The sequence below is a fragment of the Paralichthys olivaceus genome, chromosome 5, assembly GCF_024713975.1.
Source record: "Paralichthys olivaceus isolate ysfri-2021 chromosome 5, ASM2471397v2, whole genome shotgun sequence".
NCBI classification, from domain to species: Eukaryota; Metazoa; Chordata; class Actinopteri; order Pleuronectiformes; family Paralichthyidae; genus Paralichthys; species Paralichthys olivaceus.
This window is the reverse complement of record NC_091097.1, coordinates 18765940-18784783: the sequence shown is the minus strand read 5'-3', so window position 1 is coordinate 18784783 and position 18844 is coordinate 18765940. Positions and strand designations below refer to the sequence as shown.

The following is an 18844-nucleotide window of genomic DNA, read 5'->3' as shown; positions in this document are numbered from 1 at the left end:
CATCCTGAACAGAGACAAAGAAGCTGACGACATCAAACTGTAACAACAGTCACTCAACAGAGGAGGTGGTCTGTGACACCACTTATCAGCCACACGGCCTGAGTGGGACAAAAAACTCACATGTGACCTCAACCACTCCTCCCAAAAAACGTTTCGGTGCACACAGCCACAATGGAGAATAAATGAGGCCTCGGAAGTGAAGCTGGGGGTAAAGACGTCTTTCAGGTGAGACGTGAAACGTCTTCAAGAACCTCAAGCCCAGTCCAGTGTCCCTCTGAATAAAAAAGATGTCCACCTGTGCATTATTTACCAAAACATGCTGTCTGCTGCCCAAACGTGAAGACAAAGCATCTTGATCGCTCCCTAGTGGCTGGCTGCAGTATAGGTCACAAATCCCACCTCTTATGGGACATGGCTTTCAGCTTCATTTCTACACTATCAAGTGGAGATGCTTCATCCATATTTATTCACAATCAATGCAATGAACTCACACACTGATTCAGAACCTCAGTGAATATTACTCGGCTACAGGGGCGAGCTGTGGGTTTAATGCAAAGTCTTTTGTGATTAAGAAACCGTAACAAACACAAACCTGCAAACTAATTCAACATCTGAGCAACATTCTGCGCATTTCTTATATTAAATACGGTGCATGTACATATCTTTATTTAAACGTTATTGTATTTCCAGGAACCTTCTTGCACCTCTGTTCTTCTTACTTCACTGACTTAGTTTCATCATGTTTGTCTTTGCTCGACCACAGTTGCTCCTCATCGATCTGAACACGTTGTGTTTGTTTCCTGTTTACTTTCCTCTGCAGAGCTGCTCTTCTGCCCCGCCCCCTCGGTCCACGTCACGCCCGTTCCTCCGGCTGTGATTGGCTGTCGGCCGGGCTGCGCTGCACTGTTGCAAAAGCGCCTCACACGTCGTGCACGCGTGTTTGTGTCGAGTGATCCGAGCTGGACCGAGCCGAGCCGAGACAACTGCGGTGCAGAGCCGAGGAAGAAGAGAATTCACCGACATCTGTTTTATTCATTTCTACACATCAGATCATTTCTCTTCTTTTTTTTTTTGCACGTGCATCTGCTTGTGACATCTGCAAACAAGGAGAAGAGGAGGAAGAAGAAGATGGAGAAATTAAACGGCTTCTCCTCGGACAGGAACGTCCTGTGTCTGTTCGACGTGGACGGAACCCTGACTCGACCCAGAGAGGTGAGTTCTGCTCATTGTCAGCTTCTGTCCTCTGCATCCTGTGGATCCTGTCCAGACCTGGAGACAGACTGTGAGTCCAGAGGACACTGTGTCTCCTTCACCTCACTCTGTGTTTTAACTCATTGCTGCTGCTCCTTCCTGCACGGATACCACGTAGTGTTTACTGTAGAGATATAGAAGCCCTGATGTGTGATGTGGTCATGTGTGTAGATATCTTGTTTCCCATCTACCTAAATACACACTGACACTGTCCTGATGCCCCCACCTCACCTCATGGGTTTTTATAAATCTATATAAATATATAATCAAGAATCAATTGACTTATCTTGCACATTATCTGGAGGAGAATGTGATAATTCCCACTTTTCTGCGTCATTATTAATTGTGTTTTTAGGAGAGAAATCCTCTGTATATTATTATTGTTGTGCGTTTCTATAATAATTTGTGTGTCCTCCTTGAGTTTGTATGCCTGGGTTCATCTTAGGTAACGTGTGTGTGCCCAGATATGACGTAACGCAGCCTCCATGTTCTCAATAACCAGCCCCCTCAAGAAGAATCCTGCAGCCGTTTTCCTTGTTTTCTGCTGATTCTCATGTTGAAATGCCTGAATTACATTGTGCAATACATTTAACTTGATTATATGCATGTTCTGATGTGTGTATTCTGCAGAAAATCGACTCACAGCTGGACGAGTTCTTCCAGACTCTGAGGAGGAAGGTGAAGATCGGCATCGTGGGAGGGTCGGACTACTCCAAGATAGCAGAGCAGCTCGGGGAGGGGGACGATGGTGAGCTTCCTGCTTCCCAGAAAAACAGATGCTTTACACACTGTGCAATCATTCACTAAGCTGTGACACTTTACTGTACGGGAGCAGAGAGGATGAGAACCGTTTAAGATTGAGGCCACAAATCAAGAGTCAAAGAGAGAACAGCTGAACATCCTGACTTCATTAGACGATGACAACACGACAAGAGATATTACATCAGCTTTTATAATCCTCCTTTTTCTGTGTTGCAACTCATGAGGCCTCGTAAACATTTATTTCATAATGAGTAACTGTTGCATTTATCATGGATTCCCTGAAGTGATTTCACAACGGCACATCTAGAGCCACAGTTCAAAATAACCAACCCACTAAATTTAACCTCTCGTGCCTTTGCTGACATCTGAGCTCACGCGACACGACCCCAGCGGTTCGGTTAACCTTTATTTCCCCACGACCAAAACACGCTGGCACACTGCCCCCTCCGCTGCTGTGCCAACAACGTCCCAGCTGAGTGAACACGCGCACACACACACACACACAGTCACCTACACAGACCCGCTGGAAACCTGTTGATCAGTAAATATTAGACTGCACCTAGAGTGCAGACGTACTGTGCCAAGAGCGAGGCCCGGGGATATCATGCCAAATGTGCCAAAGGTGAATATTTCATGACGCACACGGTCAGCGTGGTTGCAGTTTCCCAAACTCTTTCACACAGAGCAGCATAATACAATTCTATCTTTTCTCAGACTAATCTAACTTCACCCATCCATTCATCCATTATCACATTCACACCTCAGTTTAGGACTTTGGGAGGAAGCCAAAGTAAACAGAGAAAACCGCACGACAGCGAGAACGTGCAAATCAGACTCACGTAGAGTCATCTGGAATTTGAACCAGAAACTTTAAGGGGGTTAATTTAACTTCAGAGAACAAAAGAACAATGAATGGATCATGTGATCACCTATCAAAACATGTTTTAAACTTTTGTTGTGATGTGGTTATAATTATGAGAATAATAACTAATGAGGAATCAGTTCACAATTAATATTTTATCCACTATTCAGCTGATTATTCATCATCTTCTAAATGCTGGTTCAAGTTAAAGCAGCTTTTCCATCAAAGTTCCTGCTGATTGACAGAGAACACACAGGCCACAGTGGGAAGGTCAAACAGATGAAACTTTTCCAGGCGGTGTAATGTTCAGTGTAACTTGCCACCAGGGGAAATATAGTGTTCTGCTCCTCTGTATTAATAACTGAGGTCAGAAGCTGAGTGTGCAGGTTGTTAAAGAGCCAGGTGAGAACATTTAGTTTCATCTCTCTTCCTCTCTTGCAGTGATTCACAAGTTTGACTACGTGTTTGCCGAGAACGGGACGGTGCAGTACAAAGACGGGAAACTCCTCTCGAAACATGTAAGTGCACGTTCACAGTGTCGAATCCATGGGTCTGCTGATGATCGACCTCTAAAACAATGAGACAGAGCGAAACATTTCTCGAAATTGATGACGCTTGTTTTCATCGCGGCAGGCGATTCAGAACCAGATCGGGGAGGAGCTTCTGCAGGACCTGATCAACTTCTGCCTCAGCTACATGGGGCTCATCAAGCTGCCAAAGAAAAGGTGACACTGACCAAACTCACACGACAGTTCGGCAACAACAGACATGAACTCTGCAGAATGTCTGCACAGTTGGGTCCTGACTTTCTGCAGAGTTTGCCTACATGCACAACGTGGAAGGAGATTCTCCGCTCAGAAGCGGAAATCTGTCGGGAGACTCTCCTCCTCCTCCTCCTCACATGGAGATCACGTTGGACATTATCCAGAGTTTTAACTTGGGGGCTGGCAGGAGAAACTCTCACATACAGCCCATCCGGAGAATGTCAGGAGATTATCTGGAGATCAATGCGTGTGTGAAAGCAGCTCTCGTCAATGCCCTCAGGTGGAAACACACACACAAACACACACACACTAGCTACAGTCCTGTAATTCACGTTTTCTTGGTATTGGGGGGGAAAGCTCTGTGTGTTGATGTGGTGTTTTATGTCTCCGCCCCTGATTATACCTGGCATTAACACGAGGGTCTTATCGTAAGTGGACAGCTTTAAGTGCAGGTGTAAAGATGGTGCATTGAGATTAGCTGTAACTTTATAACCCAAGATGCATGTTGATGTCAGATGTAAACAAGTGCTTTAATGTCTTTTAACCACTTTAACTGCACCTGCAGGGGGACGTTCATTGAGTTCAGGAATGGAATGCTCAACGTTTCTCCCATCGGTCGGAGCTGCTCGCCGGAGGAGCGAATCGAATTCTCTGAAATCGACAAGGTAAAATATTTTGTCATCGGCACGTTATCTTAGGCCTGGTGCTCATGTCATCTAAACTCATGCATTTTAACACCTGAACCAAGTTTAGTTTTGGTATTTGTATGAATTGCGTACGTCTGGTCGTCATCACCTACGTGGGTTGTGTTTACCTTTACTTGACGCTGATTGGGTTGTCGACGTGTTTGGAGGTCAGAAGTTTTTCTAGCTGCTGTTGGTCCAAAAGTCTGAATTATCCCACTGCAAACATACATGTGAGTCACTGAGAGTCCTGGAGAACAACCTCTCTGTCTCTAGCTCTGTTTCATGAAATGTGCCCAGACACAGAGAGAGAGAGAGAGAGAGAGAGAGGTCAAACAATGGTGAGGCTTCAGCTCAACAGGCTCCTCATTGATGACCCACAGAGCTGATATGGAGGCGGGAGATAAAGCAGAGGAGGCAAAGTTTTACCCTTAAAGTGCCATGAGCTAATACTCGTACAGCTGAATCCCATGTGACATTGATATACTGTAGTAGGTGATGTGGACGTTAACATGATCATTTCAACAGATTCAATCAGTGAGACCAAAGAGCGTCAGAGACACCGTTTTAAATGAACACACGTCTTCTTCCTTTTCTCCACAGAGGGAGAAGATCAGGGAGAAATTTGTTGCTGCACTGAAAGAGAAGTTTGCTGGAAAAGGTCTAAGGTTCACTAAAGGTGAGAGAGAGAGTGGAGAGATGAAAGATCATTTACAGGAATAAAAACTGTTGCTGCTTCTGTTTCTGTAATGAAGTCAAAAAAAGACTCTGAACTCCACAAACTTCATTTCAATCAGGAGAGACTCAAGCTGCTTTCAGACACTGAAGTCCTGACATTCTCCGGAGGGGCTGATGTGAGATCGTTAATGGGCGCGTTGATGACGCTTCTAACAAACGACAGTCGCAAATATGAAAAAGCAACCAAAAAAACAAATATCTCAGGATTAGGAAACAAATCTACACTGGATGACAGATTTTACCTGAGAAATAGGTGATTGAACTCTACATCTTCCACTGCAAATGGCAGCGATGTCACAAAACCACTCTGTCATTAGATATGAAAGAACATCCTCTTCTCTGCTAAATGGCAGCGATCGTTAGGCGAGAGTGTTCTGAGGACAAACAAGCGTCCAGGTCTCGTTTGTTTGTTTGTCCTCTGAACAGCCTTCAGCACCTCGCAGAGCACGTACGCAAACATCACGTTTCCGATTCACCTCACTGCTGCCGTGTTGCCTAACGGGAAGACGGAGCAGTGTGTTTTGCAATAGTTAACTGACGGCGCCTGATGCCCGACACGAAGTCCTCCACGCATCACTGAGAGCGAGAGGCAGCAGGGCCGTCTTTTCCAAACATCAGAGAGATCAGAGATAACAGACGACCACGAAAAACTGGTTTTTCATTTAACTGAGCTGCTGGAAGACAAGAACACAGATTAGCTTGTTTTTCCTCCACAGAGATAAAGTCTTATCTCACTCTGTCTCCGGAGAACGTCAGTCGATCATCCAGAGTTCAGTGTACGTCTGAACGCAGCTTTAATTGACACAGATCTGCCGTCACATCCTACATTATATTCTATGCAGCACTGTGAGACTCAAGACCCCTTGTGATCTTGTTTACCACTGCCGTTGAGTTGTGGGTCAGCTGGACGCTATCGTCACAGCTATCCTTGAAACGGACAGTGAACTGTTGTTGTCAGCGGCTGCTTCTAAGGCCTCAGTTATTCTCCCTCGCTGACGCACACACACAGAAGTTTGTGCTGCGGCCGCGAGGACAGAACAAACTGGAGGGTGACCCACCCGAGCACGGACAAATTCCCTCTCTGTAGTTAGAGACAAGCAAAACATTTGAGACTTGTGTGTGTACATGTCCCATATAGTGGTTAAGATAAGAGAGGAGAAGATATTTTCCATATTCGGCTTGTTTCTGTCTATTTTTCACCACAACATGTTGAGTTGTAGTGGAATCAGTTACACACACACACGCTTTGTCAGCAGCTCTGCTCAGGTACAGTCAGGCGTCTGCAGATGTGGCTGAATCACTGAGATGTTTATGATCTGGGTTTTGAGGGCGTCTGGGAGGGAGGCGTGTGAGGGATTCAGCCCTCTGATTGGCCGGATGCCACTCAGCTGTTCCCTCTGTAATTGCCTCTTTAAAATGTCAGCTGAGAAACAAAGCACAGTCGGGGGAGGGACGACAGAGAGGAGAGAGAAATGGGGGAAACTCTGCAGGAGAGCTTTCAGCCTGATTTCACGGTTGAAAGGTCACAGCGATCATTGAGCTCAGCTGAGCGACAACAGATCTCCTAAGTGGCAGAGCAGGATGAGCTGTAACGAGCCAGAGCTGCAAAAACACACACTGGCAAACATCCTTTGTCTGAGCCGGAGCCTTAATCACACCAACCACCTTATTGTTCGGTCAAATATTAACACTTACCTCTGTCAGCTGCAGGGAGCTCTTCGGAGGTAGAGGGTGAATCTAACTGCCGTCATCTCGTTGTAGGTGGTCTCATCAGCTTTGACATTTTTCCGGAGGGCTGGGACAAGAGACTGTGTCTAGAGCTGCTGGATAGAGAGGGACTGGACACCATCTACTTCTTCGGCAATGAGACCACAGATGTAAGTTCGTGTCGGGAAGTGAAGAGCTAAAGTCCTGAGGTTTATACAAAACAAAACAAAAAGAGCATGAACACGTATATAAACAGCATTTAGACCCTGTTCAGACCAGGTGTTAACATCTGACAGAGGTAGAGGGCTCAGTCATTCACTGTGAATAGGTCAACAAGATTTTAAATCACAAACATGTTGGAGCGGTCCGAGGTCAGGGAGCGTATGAAGGTGCTCTGTAAACATTAACAAACTGAAATCTCACACTGTTTGTCCAGGAGGTCACATGACACACGTGGTAGGTGACTGAAAGAATTTCTGCTGTGGTTCGTTTTGGAGAAACAGAAGAAAAACCCGATGTGTAAAATGAATGATTCTCTCTGCAGGGAGGAAACGACTTTGAAATTTTCAGCGACCCGCGGACCATCGGTTTCACAGTTTACAGCCCAGACGACACGGCCAGACTCTGTCGGGAACTTTTCTTTGACGCTGCACCGAACGACTCCTGACGCACTGACACTTCTCCCTCCACCCGCTTACCCACAAGCCCCTCTGAGCTGTGGGTTCCTGCTGAGATTTTTTTATGAATTGATGATTTTTTTTTTTATTCTCCTTTTAACTTTCGGGGGTGATTTTAACTTCTGCGGTGATTTCTGAAGTAACTCAGTAAGTGTTACATGGAGACGTGTGTTAATAATGTGCCAGAAGACGTGTTGGACTGTGACGTGTAGCATGTAACAAGCTAACCGTAACGCTTCTTAAGATTACGAAAGAAAAGTGAATACTCCAGTAGAGTATAGAATGATGTTTTGCACTAACGTTGGAATAATCTTATACCAGTAGTTGGTATAGTTTGTTGAATTCTACTGAAGCACGGGGAGAGATGATGTTAAACAGGTGACTCTTGGATGTGAGATATTAACGGAACTTTGAAGAAGACGGGGACATTTCCTCCTCGAGAGTCGAGGACGTAAGAATCATTCCAGATGTTGTGACATCTCTGAACTGGAGGTAATTTATTGACGGTGCGACCCCCTGAATGTCAAACGTCTGTGTTCACCTCACAAAGCTACTGGAAATGAAAGAAGCATGATGTTGTATTTATATTTAAACTGAAGATTATTGACTCGATGATTTCATCTTAACCAGGGAACTAAGCTACTCTGACTCTGTCAGGCAGTGCGACAACTTTTAACATGAAATCCTTTTTTAAGCTGTACCAGGGACTGTAGGCTGATCGCTCGGTGACTGTTCTGAAGCCTGTTGCTTTTTTTTTTAGCGTAAAGGGTGTTTGTGAAAATAACTTTAATTCTTTTTTTAACACTATTATTAATTTAATAAACAAGTTAATGTTTTTATGAAAATAATTACTGTTGAAAATAGGAGGCTTTTGATATGTCACCTGTAAACATCATGAAGACACAGAATTCACTTCTAACATGTCACTGATGCAAACTGTAAGATCCGTCATGTTGTTGTTTTTCAGTCATTAAATATTTCAATTTACTGTAATAAATCTTTTTTGGAACATTCCACTGACTTCAGTTCTGCAGTGTCTTTACAAACCCAGTTAAACCAAACTGGGTTCTGACCTTTGCCCCTTGTTCAGACGTCGATGTTCGCCAGGCTGCAGATTCTCCTCCTCATCTGACCACTGGAGGGCACCAGACACGTTCACGTCCTGCCCGCACAGGAGACGTTTGAATTGAATGTGTAAAGTGAGGATGTTATTGTCGAAAAGAGACACTTCATGATGAGGATCTGAAAATGCTTTAATGTTCTTTCAAGGCTCAGCAGAAGACGTCACGGGGATCACCACCACTGTGGCTCCTCCACCAAACAAAGTGCTCTCTGATGAGACAAATCCACGAAGCTTCACGTCAAACTGATTCAGACAGCGACCACAACAGATGAGAGGAGACGAGACTCTACGGGACAGACGGAACAGAAACGATGTGACGTTCACCACCTGAATGACAACATTTCTGTGAGGGTGAACTGTATTGGCACCGGTTATGAAGTCATGTAGTTCACACGCAGATACGACTTCTTTCTAATAGTAGAAAAAGAGAGTCTGAATTTCTTTTTTTTTTTCGTGGCTGCAGATTCTTTCAAAAAACCGGATCTTTTTTTTTTTTTCACACTTCAAATTTCTTCTGTGCAAGCTTTTCACTCTAGTTCCCAAAATATAGAGCTTGTAATCTGAGGACACACAAATCATCAAATAAATATTTCAAATAAATAACCACAAACAAGACAATACAAGGATATGCAATCTCTCTTGCATTCACAGGAAAACACTGAACACATTTTCTTCATGTTTTTAAAAACCATATTGACTCACAATAAGGTCTGTTCTCTTCAGGTCCTGCTCTCACATTATCTTTTTCTGGATTCCCAACTTCTAATTTACTCAAACCTTCAAAAACTTTCTGGAATTAAACTTCCTTATCGTCCCTATATCATGTTTTTATCCGGTGACCTGAAACTCAAGAGAAGGAGGTCACAAGACTGTTCAATGAGGAGTTTTGCGTTTGTATTTCTATGCTCTGTTTATGTAGGACTAGCTTTTAAGAATCCCTTGTTTGCATATATGAGACCTGCTGCTTTGACTCTGTGTGAAGCTCAAGTGAGTGACGGTGGATCGTCACCCTGACATCTTTCTTTTAAACCCATTATCTCTGTAGTTTGATTCTCACGTTAACATTTTCTTTCCAAAGTGTACTGAACTGTAACTCCAGTTCAATGTTGCAATAACAGGTCATCTGCCCCTCACATGAGAACCTGGAAAGTTTGGTGAAGTAAACAAATGCATAAGAAGAAGTGAAACTGAAGTCAAGATTTTGTCCTAAGTCGTTCTCCCCTCCGTACAAACACTTGACTTTTGACTTTGAACAGAAACTAGAGATGAATGGTCAGTTTCACATACACAGCAAAGTCCTCGGTGTCGTAAACAGACAGTTCCTCATACTGCTCACTGTGCTGTGTAGGTGAAACATGTTTTTTAAGATAAGGTTTAAGCTCAGAATGTCACCAGTCCCAGGGAACCTCTCCCACCCCCACCCCACCCACCAGGCCCGACACTCCGGTTCTACGAGCTGATGATCTGCCCGGACCAGGTCTCGTGTTTCGTCCCTGGGTTGAGATGTGTGATCTTCACCTCCACCGCCTGCACCTTCAGGTTTTTGGGCGGGACCCGGCTCACTTTGTACGTGACCTCGTCGCCCTCGACCGGGACGTACTCCCCGTCAATGCTGTAATGGAGAAACATTGGGACGATGATGTGTGAGGAAGACAATTGTGAATTTGTGAAGGTGATTTTCATTGTGTTTCATTATTTAATTCGTCCCCAAACCTTCAGAATAGTAAAGAATCAAGACTGAACAATGTTGTTTTCTTGTGAACTGGATTATTTCAAGGTGCTCACAGACGTCCTTTAGAACTACTAACAAACAAATGGCCTCAGAGCTTCATCCTTCACACACAGTCTGGAGAGACTTTCATTCTCAGCCAATAAACTAATTGGCAAAACTGTCAAACACCAAACTCCTCTTTTAAAAGGAGGAGACAATTTCCCAGAGTGCAGTTGTTCACATGCACACATTAGAGAAGCATAGATCATGATGTTTGGCTCAGATATGACTGGATCCTCAACTGCATATTCGGTTTGCGTATATTTTGCAGATTTGCATTTGCTGAGGCTGTAAGAACATTTGATGTATCGCCTGCAGAGAGAAGTCGCTGTGCTCTCTGTCCAGTTACTGCAGGTGTAGCTGTGTCCTGGGAGAGCTGGGAAAAAAATAGCCATCCCTTTAAAAAAAAAAGTACCTGCTGTACATAAAACAATGTTTTTGCTGAGCTCTTTAGCTTCGTCAGGAGTTTTTGTAGTTGGTGCGTGCTTCAATTTGTAACTCAGCTAATGTTGTGTCTCTGCTGTGAGATCTGCATGGTTTCGTGTATTTTTTGCCACTCACTCTGAAATGTGAACGAAGATGTCTTCGCCGCCGTGGGAGGGCCGGATGAAGCCGTGACCTTGTGACCTGGAGAAGTTCTTACACACGCCCTTATACGCTGGACCTGAGTGGGCACGCACTGTGCTGCAGGCACGAGAGGAGGAGGAGGAAGACAAGGAAGAGCTCGCATCATTAACCATAAAATGATTCATCCCACTGTGACTCACGGTCGTATTGTTCCAGCAGAGAATAGAAACAAACAGAACGAGTGACAGTTACAAATCATGGTTCAGGCCCTTTTGACAGTGAGAGGAGGATTTATAACGGAGGTGAGAAGATGAGAAGAAGTGCGGCAGCAGGGATGAGAACGCTAATCTGCTGAGTCACAGTGTAAACAGGACAGAATTTAACCTTTCGTCACTGATGAAGAAAACCACGATAGAAGCTGTGAGACACGGCCGAGGATGTAGGAATATTAATATTCAACACTTTAAAGCATCAAAAGTAAAAGTACTCATCATGCACAACATGTCAGAGTCCGATTCTTGTTCCTGATGATTTGATGGACAAGAGCATTTTAATTTAACTGATCAAGCTGAAGATAAAAACTTGATTACAAAGTTTACTCCCACAGATAAGGTTTTGTTTTCATCAGCGTCTCGGAGTTTAGACAAAAACTACGAGACTGATTACCACAGTCGGAGGAGAAGCACTTTCATTTTGGTGCGGATCCAGGATTTTCTTTTTTCTCCTTTCTTTGACCTGGCAAGTTCAGGTGTTTCAACATTTTCTCAGTAGAGTGCACACTTCTCCCCCAACAGTCACATAATGAAACCAAAATTAAATTCACTAGATCTCAACACTTTGCACACACTCAAAACTATCAGTTCTCTAAACATGCCTGTTGGACCTTGGTGGAGGTTTGAGCTCTACTCAGTGACATTCAGAATGTAGCCTACAGCAATGCTTTGTATTATTTTATAAGCTCATACTTTATGTAATATAATCTGCAAAGCAACTACAGTTGTCAGAGTTAGTTGAACCACGCTATGAAAATAACACTTCATATGTTTCTAGGCTGTAAATCAATAACTATTTATTTATATATATCAAATGTAACATAGTTTGTTTGCCAGCTGAGATTTTTCCATATAAAAAACCCTTAAAACTGATCTATAAACATTAGTAAATTATGTATTAAGCATTAATTAGAATCCCTGTTTGTGTGGTACAGATAAATGTAGAGAAAAAACTGCAGTATTATTCTATGAAATATCACACAATGATTTACACGATGAAAAAAAGTCAAGTAGTTAATTATTTAAGTGCATTTCTATGTTCCACCGTAAATAAACTGATAAATAAATGAATACTTACGCTGAATAGGTGCGGGTGCGTTTGGTGGGCAGTGGGCTGGGCAGATCCCGTGGCAAAGGTGGCTCCTTCCCTTCCTCCCATACCCGGCTCCTCTCCCTCAGGAAGGGGAAGGACAGTGTGAGAGAGGCGCTGGGGGAACGCAGCGGAGTCCCAGAGGGAGATGTGACACCGGGGTCCGCCATGTCGACTGTGTCAAAGGAGGAGGACGATGGGGGGGGGGAGGATGGAGGGGATGTTGGATGCTGATGCTGCTCCTTGAGGCCACAGGCTGCTGATGTGTGCTGTCTGTCCGCTGGTGCGTCTGTGAGTCCTGGAGAAGACGGGCTCAGTGTGGGACGCAGGCTCGGCGGTTATCCAGGTCAGTGCTGTCGCTTCTAGTCTGTGGGGAGGAGAGAGACCACAGGGAGAGAACAGAGGAAGATCAGAGACTTGTCATGTGGATTTACATCTGATGTGGGGACAGAAAGCAGGAGAGGAGGCGCCTGCACAAAACCTGCAAGTCCCACAACACAAGCAATTAAAGGGATTTATTGAGCCAGTATATACGAAATGAACGGATCTATTTATCTTTAATCCAACACTGACACGTACATTACATCCTCTTCAGCCAGGTGACCTCGTCAGTACAGTCTGTGCAGTTGTTTCAGGGGTTATGGGAAACAAGCACATAAAGGTGAACTGACAGTGTGTGTGTGTGTGTGTGTGTGTGTGTGTGTGTGTGTGTGTGTGTGTGTGTGTGTGTGTGTGTGTTTACGCCCACTCATCACGGGCAGAGATGGAGATGGAGCACCGCACGCGGCGTGACGTCAGAACAGCTGCAGCACGCCTCCAGTGGTGCGTTCGTGACGTCAGCGCCCAGTTCCCAAACGAACGGTTTTACATACGTGTTCCACATGTTTCTACATGTTTCTACATGTTTCCACATGTGTTTCACATGTTTTATCCTGACACGAGTATAACGGAAATTAGTCTTATAAACACAATATGACACAATAAGACACTGCAGCGATCCTATAGTGGTGACGATTATCTGAACAGCTCGTGCACTGTGAGGGGACAGAGACACACGCGCACAACAGCAGCAGAACATCTGGATGTGCAGAAATAAAGATAAAGGAATTAGGAGGGTCATGGCTCCTCTGGCCCGGGTCAGGGACAAATCTCCTCCCCTGTCCCATGACGATGAAAACACACGACTGTCTATGAAACACACACACACACACACACACACACACACACACACACACACACACACACACACACACACACTTGTTTCTTTAAAAGACATCTGATCCATTGTTTCCATTCAAACACATTTCACCTCTTTGTATTTCCTGTTGATAATCGAGCAGACGGGTGGATGTGAATGAATGAGCCTGTGCTGATGGTGGCGGTGAAGGTGTGAGTCAGTGTCAGAGCTGTCGGACCACAGAAGTTGGACAAAAGCAGGTGAGAGGCGCGTGCGTGAGGAGCAGACATGCACATCTGGTGTGAGGCAACATCTGTCCTTCAACCACACAACACGTGAATGCGATCCGATTCAGAGCGGCTGTGGTGTCGAGCATGGAAATAACACAACGATCCAATAACAAAGACACACACACACACACACACACACACACACACACACACACACACACACACACACACACACACACACCCTGCAGCCTCACCAACAACCGTATATTCCCATAAAACGCTACTTACTGCATTAGATGCGCTGGTTGGTGGAGGACGGTCCGTGTGTGCGACACAGAGAGTGTCAGTGTGTGTGTGTGTGTGTGTTTTAAGTCGGTGTGTGTTATATAACGATGAATGAAATAAATAAATCGACTTCAATCCGAGCAGAGCGACGGAAAACCCTGATGTGACGGTGAGAGGAGGAGGCTGAGTCTGCGCAGCTGGCGGAGATTCCTCTGTGTGTGTGTCTGTGTGTGTGTGTGTGTGTGTGTGTGTGAGGGACAATATTGGTTCAGTACCATCATTTTCACATTGTGAGGACATTTTTGCTGGTCCTCACAATGTCAAAGTGTTTGAGGGTTTAGGTTAGAGACTAGAGACGTGTGTGTGTGTACTTGTGTGTGTATTTTATTTGTGAGGACTATTTTGAGCATAGACCTGAAGAAGTGAGGGGGGGGGGGGGGGGGGGGGGGGCTACAGGAACGCCTAGATTATGCCAGTGGGTGGCCTCAATAAGACACAAGTACAAAAATGTGTGTATTGGCAACACTGACCTTGTCAGGTGCATTAGACCTGATGGAGGCTAAGTCACGTCAAAACAATGCCTAACAGGTCCTGGATCAGTTCAGTGGTAAGATGTGAATTGTGGTGAGGTTAATGTTATGGTTGGGGATGAATTGGTCATGGTTAAGGTTCGGGATGAGGTTTGGTTAGGCTGCACACAATGAATGGAAGACAAGGCAAATAGGAAAAGCTGTGCAAACCTGTGTGTGGGTGAAGTGAGGACGGTGAGGACACTTCACTTTTTCAAAGGGCGGATTCAGGCACCTGGTTGTTAAGGTTACAGTAAGGGACTAGGAAATACACAATGCCAATGAAGTGTCCTCATTAAGACAGACAAGAATGTGCGCATGTGTGTGTGCGTGAGAAAAAGAACTCCTCATTCCTCATCATGTATGTAATCAGCTGGGGGGGGGGGGGGGGGGCAGTGAGCTCAGTGTGCTCAGTTCTTTGCAGGATGTTTATCATGTCACTCTCTTATTGCAGCTGCTCCCACTCTCACAGGCTTTTTAATGTTCTACACTGGACTCCAGTCGAGCTGTGGATCTTGCACTTCGTCCTCCATCGCACACACGTTAATGAAAACAGTTTTGCAGTGAGATCAGACAGCACACTGGGACTCACCGTTCCACTGAGCCTGCAGCAAAATTAGTTATTTATATGGTGAATGAGTACGTCCTGTTCATAAGCTTAGATTTCTATAGGCTGTGTCTCTGCAGGGCTAGGAAGGGAGGCTGCTGATAGAAACTCTTTATAGTCTGACCCAGTTTCACAAAAGACAACTGAGACAAACATCTACTGGCCACACAGTTGTCACATGAAACACAGCTCACTGCATCTCTGCTTGTACAACAAACATAGCAGAGTGTGCACGAGGCTGCGATCTGACAGTGACTGCAGAGGACAGAGGTGTTATGAACGAGCGGCACCGTGTCCTTTGCTGCCCGTCAAACTGCAGGATTTAAAGGCTAATCCCCTTTTCACATACTTCTATAATCACACAAACTCTCAGGTCACATCCACTCACGCTGATGATACGTCCTTTTTACTGAGGGATGAAGAGATAAATACTGAATATTACAAAGCTGTTTAAACAAACCTGGGGTTGACGTAACAAACATGGAACCCACTGAAGAAAAAACATTGCTGTAATGATTTTGAAATTCAAATGCGTCAGACCTCTGCCCATCAAATCATTTCATATCAACAAATATGTAACGGTTTTATTTCTCTCATTTTTGAACTCAACTATAATGATCTCTGGCCACACAAGCGTTTTGTCTGTGTCAGTTTTAATCCCCGTCGATACTCAAACTTGAAAGCGTGGATGATCATGTGACTGCTCATGTACACTGGGCACGTGAGTGTAATAATAGCTCATCGGCTGTAAAACTCCAGAGCAGTGTGGACGCCAGGAGTATATGTGAGTATTCAGCATAATGTGCTCAGCTGAAACAGTCAGATTTAGTGATCTGTGTATGTTGGTCACACTCAAGTCATGATGTCATTAATATTAACAACTCACTTCTTGACTTCTTTTTGACTTCAGGGTAAAAACCTCATGTGAATTATACCAAGTGAACAGTTTCACAAGTCAACGTGAAGCTGGTGTTTTGAGCTCAGTATTTACTAAACAGTCTCAGTGTGACAGTCACAGTGCAGGTGTATCTTGGTTCAGAGCACCTCCACTTTGTGTCTCTTGACAGACAGAGTTCTGTGTCTCCCGCTGAACGTCCCTTGTCTCTTCGATGAGTCCATTTTTAAACACACCAGGTGTCTTCTCCTTCCTCTGCCGTGTTAATTGTTCCACCACGACAGGAGGCCCAGCCCCGGCTCACAGATGGTTCCCTGAAACAGCAGCACACGGGGTCATGAGGATGTGAGTTGGATGAACGTTTGACACATTGATCAAAAACCTGCTTTTACACTTTTAACAGGTTTAACTTGTGCTCGTTTTGAGGTGTGTTCTTACAATCAGAGTGTACGGTGCCTCCTTCTTCACCCCGCCATCTTCTGCTGGTGGCGCCGTGGGCTGTCCCGGTTGAGCCGGTGTCTCTGGCTCTGCTGAGGCCGGGCCCGTCGGCGATGTATCCACGAAGACTTCATCCGTCACACGGAAGCGGATCTCCTCTCCCTGGTCCATGTAGAGGTCGTGGGCCCCCTCGTCTGTCTCATACTCCCAAAGCCAAACCTGCTCTGCTTCATCGCTGACGCTGCAGCTAAGGAAGACGGGACAGACCAGGGGCTGCAGCTACATTAAAGTAAGATTTCAATATTTTCCCATAATGCTTCTGCCATTATAAAGTGTGAGTTGTAGTACGACACCTACAGCTAACTAAAGCGAGAATGTTGCACCGATTTAATTACATCACCTGCAGACAAACTTAACTTCCTCCGAGATCATGAAGAGAGCAGACGTGTTTTGAGATATTGGATCCTGAACTGACTCAACAGAGAAGAAAACAACAAATCAACAGAGAAGACAACAACCCTCCACTGAGCAAACATCAGAAAACTGCATCAACTAATTTAACTTGAGCACATGTTTCTGTAAAGCTTCAAGAAGTAGATCTGCTCTCTCTTATGGACAAATGGAGCAGAAACATTTGAAACTAAGGCTCTAAAATGCGCGAAACAAATAAAATTGAATATGAAACAATAAGAAAAGTATCACAGGGTGCAAGAATTCTCTCTAAGTGCAATTAACTGAATGTGATAGACGAGGAAAAACTTCACTTCTGATGACATCACAACACTCGAGGGCAGGATACAACTTGGCAGGTTGTTGAAGTGACTCTGGTGGAATGAGGATGTCGTCGAAGAAGCCCATCGTCACTGTAACAGACAGAAACCGTGTTTACAGAGGAATCAAGAGAGAGTAACTGTGCGAGTAAACCAGATCTGATTGGATTTGAAAATACATTTATGGTGATTTAAGTTAAAAAACAAGAAAGTTACCGTGAACTCCCTCCTGACTGCAGTACTTGATCTTGCCGACCAGGATCTCATCGAGGAAAGGGTGAAAAACAACATACCTGAAATGAACTGACAGAGGGAGGGAGGGAGGGAAATTAATCGTGGGTAAAATCCAAAAACATATCATCATAATTTATTTCATCAATCTTGATTATAAAACATCTTGAAAATAAAACCGTGGGAAAAGTTGAGCTATGGATTTGATCTTATTGAACAATGTGGCTGAGAAGGAGATTCTGTGACACAGCCGCATCACATCGTACCTTTGGTGTGTGAGGCTCCGTCTCCAGGGAATATGTAGGAATCATCCAGTTTAGTGATGTCGTACAAGCAGATGCAGAGACCGACACTGTAGACGACCTGAGGTGACGAGGAGAGAAGTTCACAATGTACAGTGATCAACAACTTGGTCGCATTGAACTCATAGCATTAACATGTGCATGTCGTATTTGGTGTAGTGATATTTAGGGTTTCTGTGGGTTAGATTTATTATGAGCATTTTAAAATATTTGATACTGAGAGCGTTCCAGTCTGTGGAGGACAGAAGAGGAAGAGGAGAACTGATGAGGTTAAATACGATCACTGCATACGCTCCAAACAATGATTCAATCCATCAACAGAGATTTGCATTTATTTTAATAATGAACCCATTATTTGAGCCAGAAATATCAAAACGTTCTCACAGCTGGAGACTCGAACTCTCAGAGGTGTGTCGTCACAGATCAGCTGGGGAGGATCGAAACGCACCTTGTTGGCCAGTTTCTTGTTGAGCTCCTCGGCGATGGCCTCGTTCAGCTGTCGCTGGAAGTTCCAGGGAGGAATCCTGACAGTGTCGATCATCTCCACCAGCACGAACATGATGCACACACACACACACACACACAGAGACACACACACACAGTACACAGGTTGTGTGTCTCTGTCAGTCTGACAACAACTCTTCTTTTTCACCACAACATTCACTCTGTTACTTTCTCTGCGGATGACAACACGAGAGAAGTGGACAAATATCGACTATCGCCACAAAACTACACTAATCTGCAGCAAACTGACGTCGCCATGTTGCCTCCATGTGATTGTTTACGACAGCGGGTTTTTACGACATGTCGCAAATCTTAAAGGCACAGTGCACGTTTTCAATCCTGGTTGTTATTGTTGAAAATTATAAAAAAAAATTCTTTCTTCTCCACAGCGAGATGTTTGGTTGCTATGATTTTAGGTATAACATTAAAAAGATTGATTAGATATTCAGTGATATGAATCAGATATCATATGAAGATGTTCATGTGATTATATGTTTAAAAAGTTCCCAGTTCTTTTATATTACTGCATAAATAATTGGTATCGTCTATTATCTGTGTTAAAGTTTGTA

At 44.4% G+C, this 18844-nt stretch overlaps 3 protein-coding genes across 5 annotated transcripts; 1 reads left to right on the top strand and 2 right to left on the bottom strand.

Moving 5' to 3' along the window:
* The first annotated feature begins 862 nt into the window (after positions 1-862).
* LOC109641061 (phosphomannomutase 1) lies at positions 863-8458 on the top strand. 2 transcript variants are annotated; one of them, XM_020105369.2, is made up of 8 exons: positions 863-1212; positions 1882-1999; positions 3317-3393; positions 3509-3600; positions 4205-4304; positions 4926-5001; positions 6822-6937; positions 7312-8458. In XM_020105369.2, the coding sequence occupies exons 1-8, from the start codon at positions 1129-1131 to the stop codon at positions 7432-7434; spliced, it is 786 nt and encodes a 261-aa protein (XP_019960928.2). In that variant the 5' UTR covers positions 863-1128; the 3' UTR covers positions 7435-8458. The 2 variants fall into 2 exon arrangements, with proteins under 2 accessions (XP_019960928.2, XP_069380947.1); XM_069524846.1 differs by having other exon boundaries at positions 914-1212; positions 3509-3919.
* A 221-nt stretch (positions 8459-8679) lies between these two features.
* On the bottom strand, positions 8680-14354 carry csdc2b (cold shock domain containing C2, RNA binding b). 2 transcript variants are annotated; one of them, XM_069524848.1, is made up of 5 exons: positions 13963-14207; positions 12256-12634; positions 10900-11022; positions 9998-10179; positions 8680-8853 (listed from the first exon to the last, which is right to left on the bottom strand). In XM_069524848.1, the coding sequence occupies exons 2-4, from the start codon at positions 12435-12437 to the stop codon at positions 10017-10019; spliced, it is 468 nt and encodes a 155-aa protein (XP_069380949.1). In that variant the 5' UTR covers positions 12438-12634; positions 13963-14207; the 3' UTR covers positions 8680-8853; positions 9998-10016. The 2 variants fall into 2 exon arrangements, with proteins under 2 accessions (XP_069380949.1, XP_069380948.1); XM_069524847.1 differs by having other exon boundaries at positions 8680-10179; positions 13963-14354.
* A 1350-nt stretch (positions 14355-15704) lies between these two features.
* On the bottom strand, positions 15705-18580 carry polr3h (polymerase (RNA) III (DNA directed) polypeptide H). The gene is made up of 6 exons (XM_020110534.2): positions 18220-18580; positions 17736-17832; positions 17455-17541; positions 17268-17331; positions 16469-16703; positions 15705-16344 (listed from the first exon to the last, which is right to left on the bottom strand). Exons 1-6 carry the CDS (start codon positions 18328-18330, stop codon positions 16294-16296), a joined length of 645 nt encoding a protein of 214 aa, XP_019966093.1. The 5' UTR covers positions 18331-18580; the 3' UTR covers positions 15705-16293.
* Between the last annotated feature and the right edge of the window lie 264 nt (positions 18581-18844).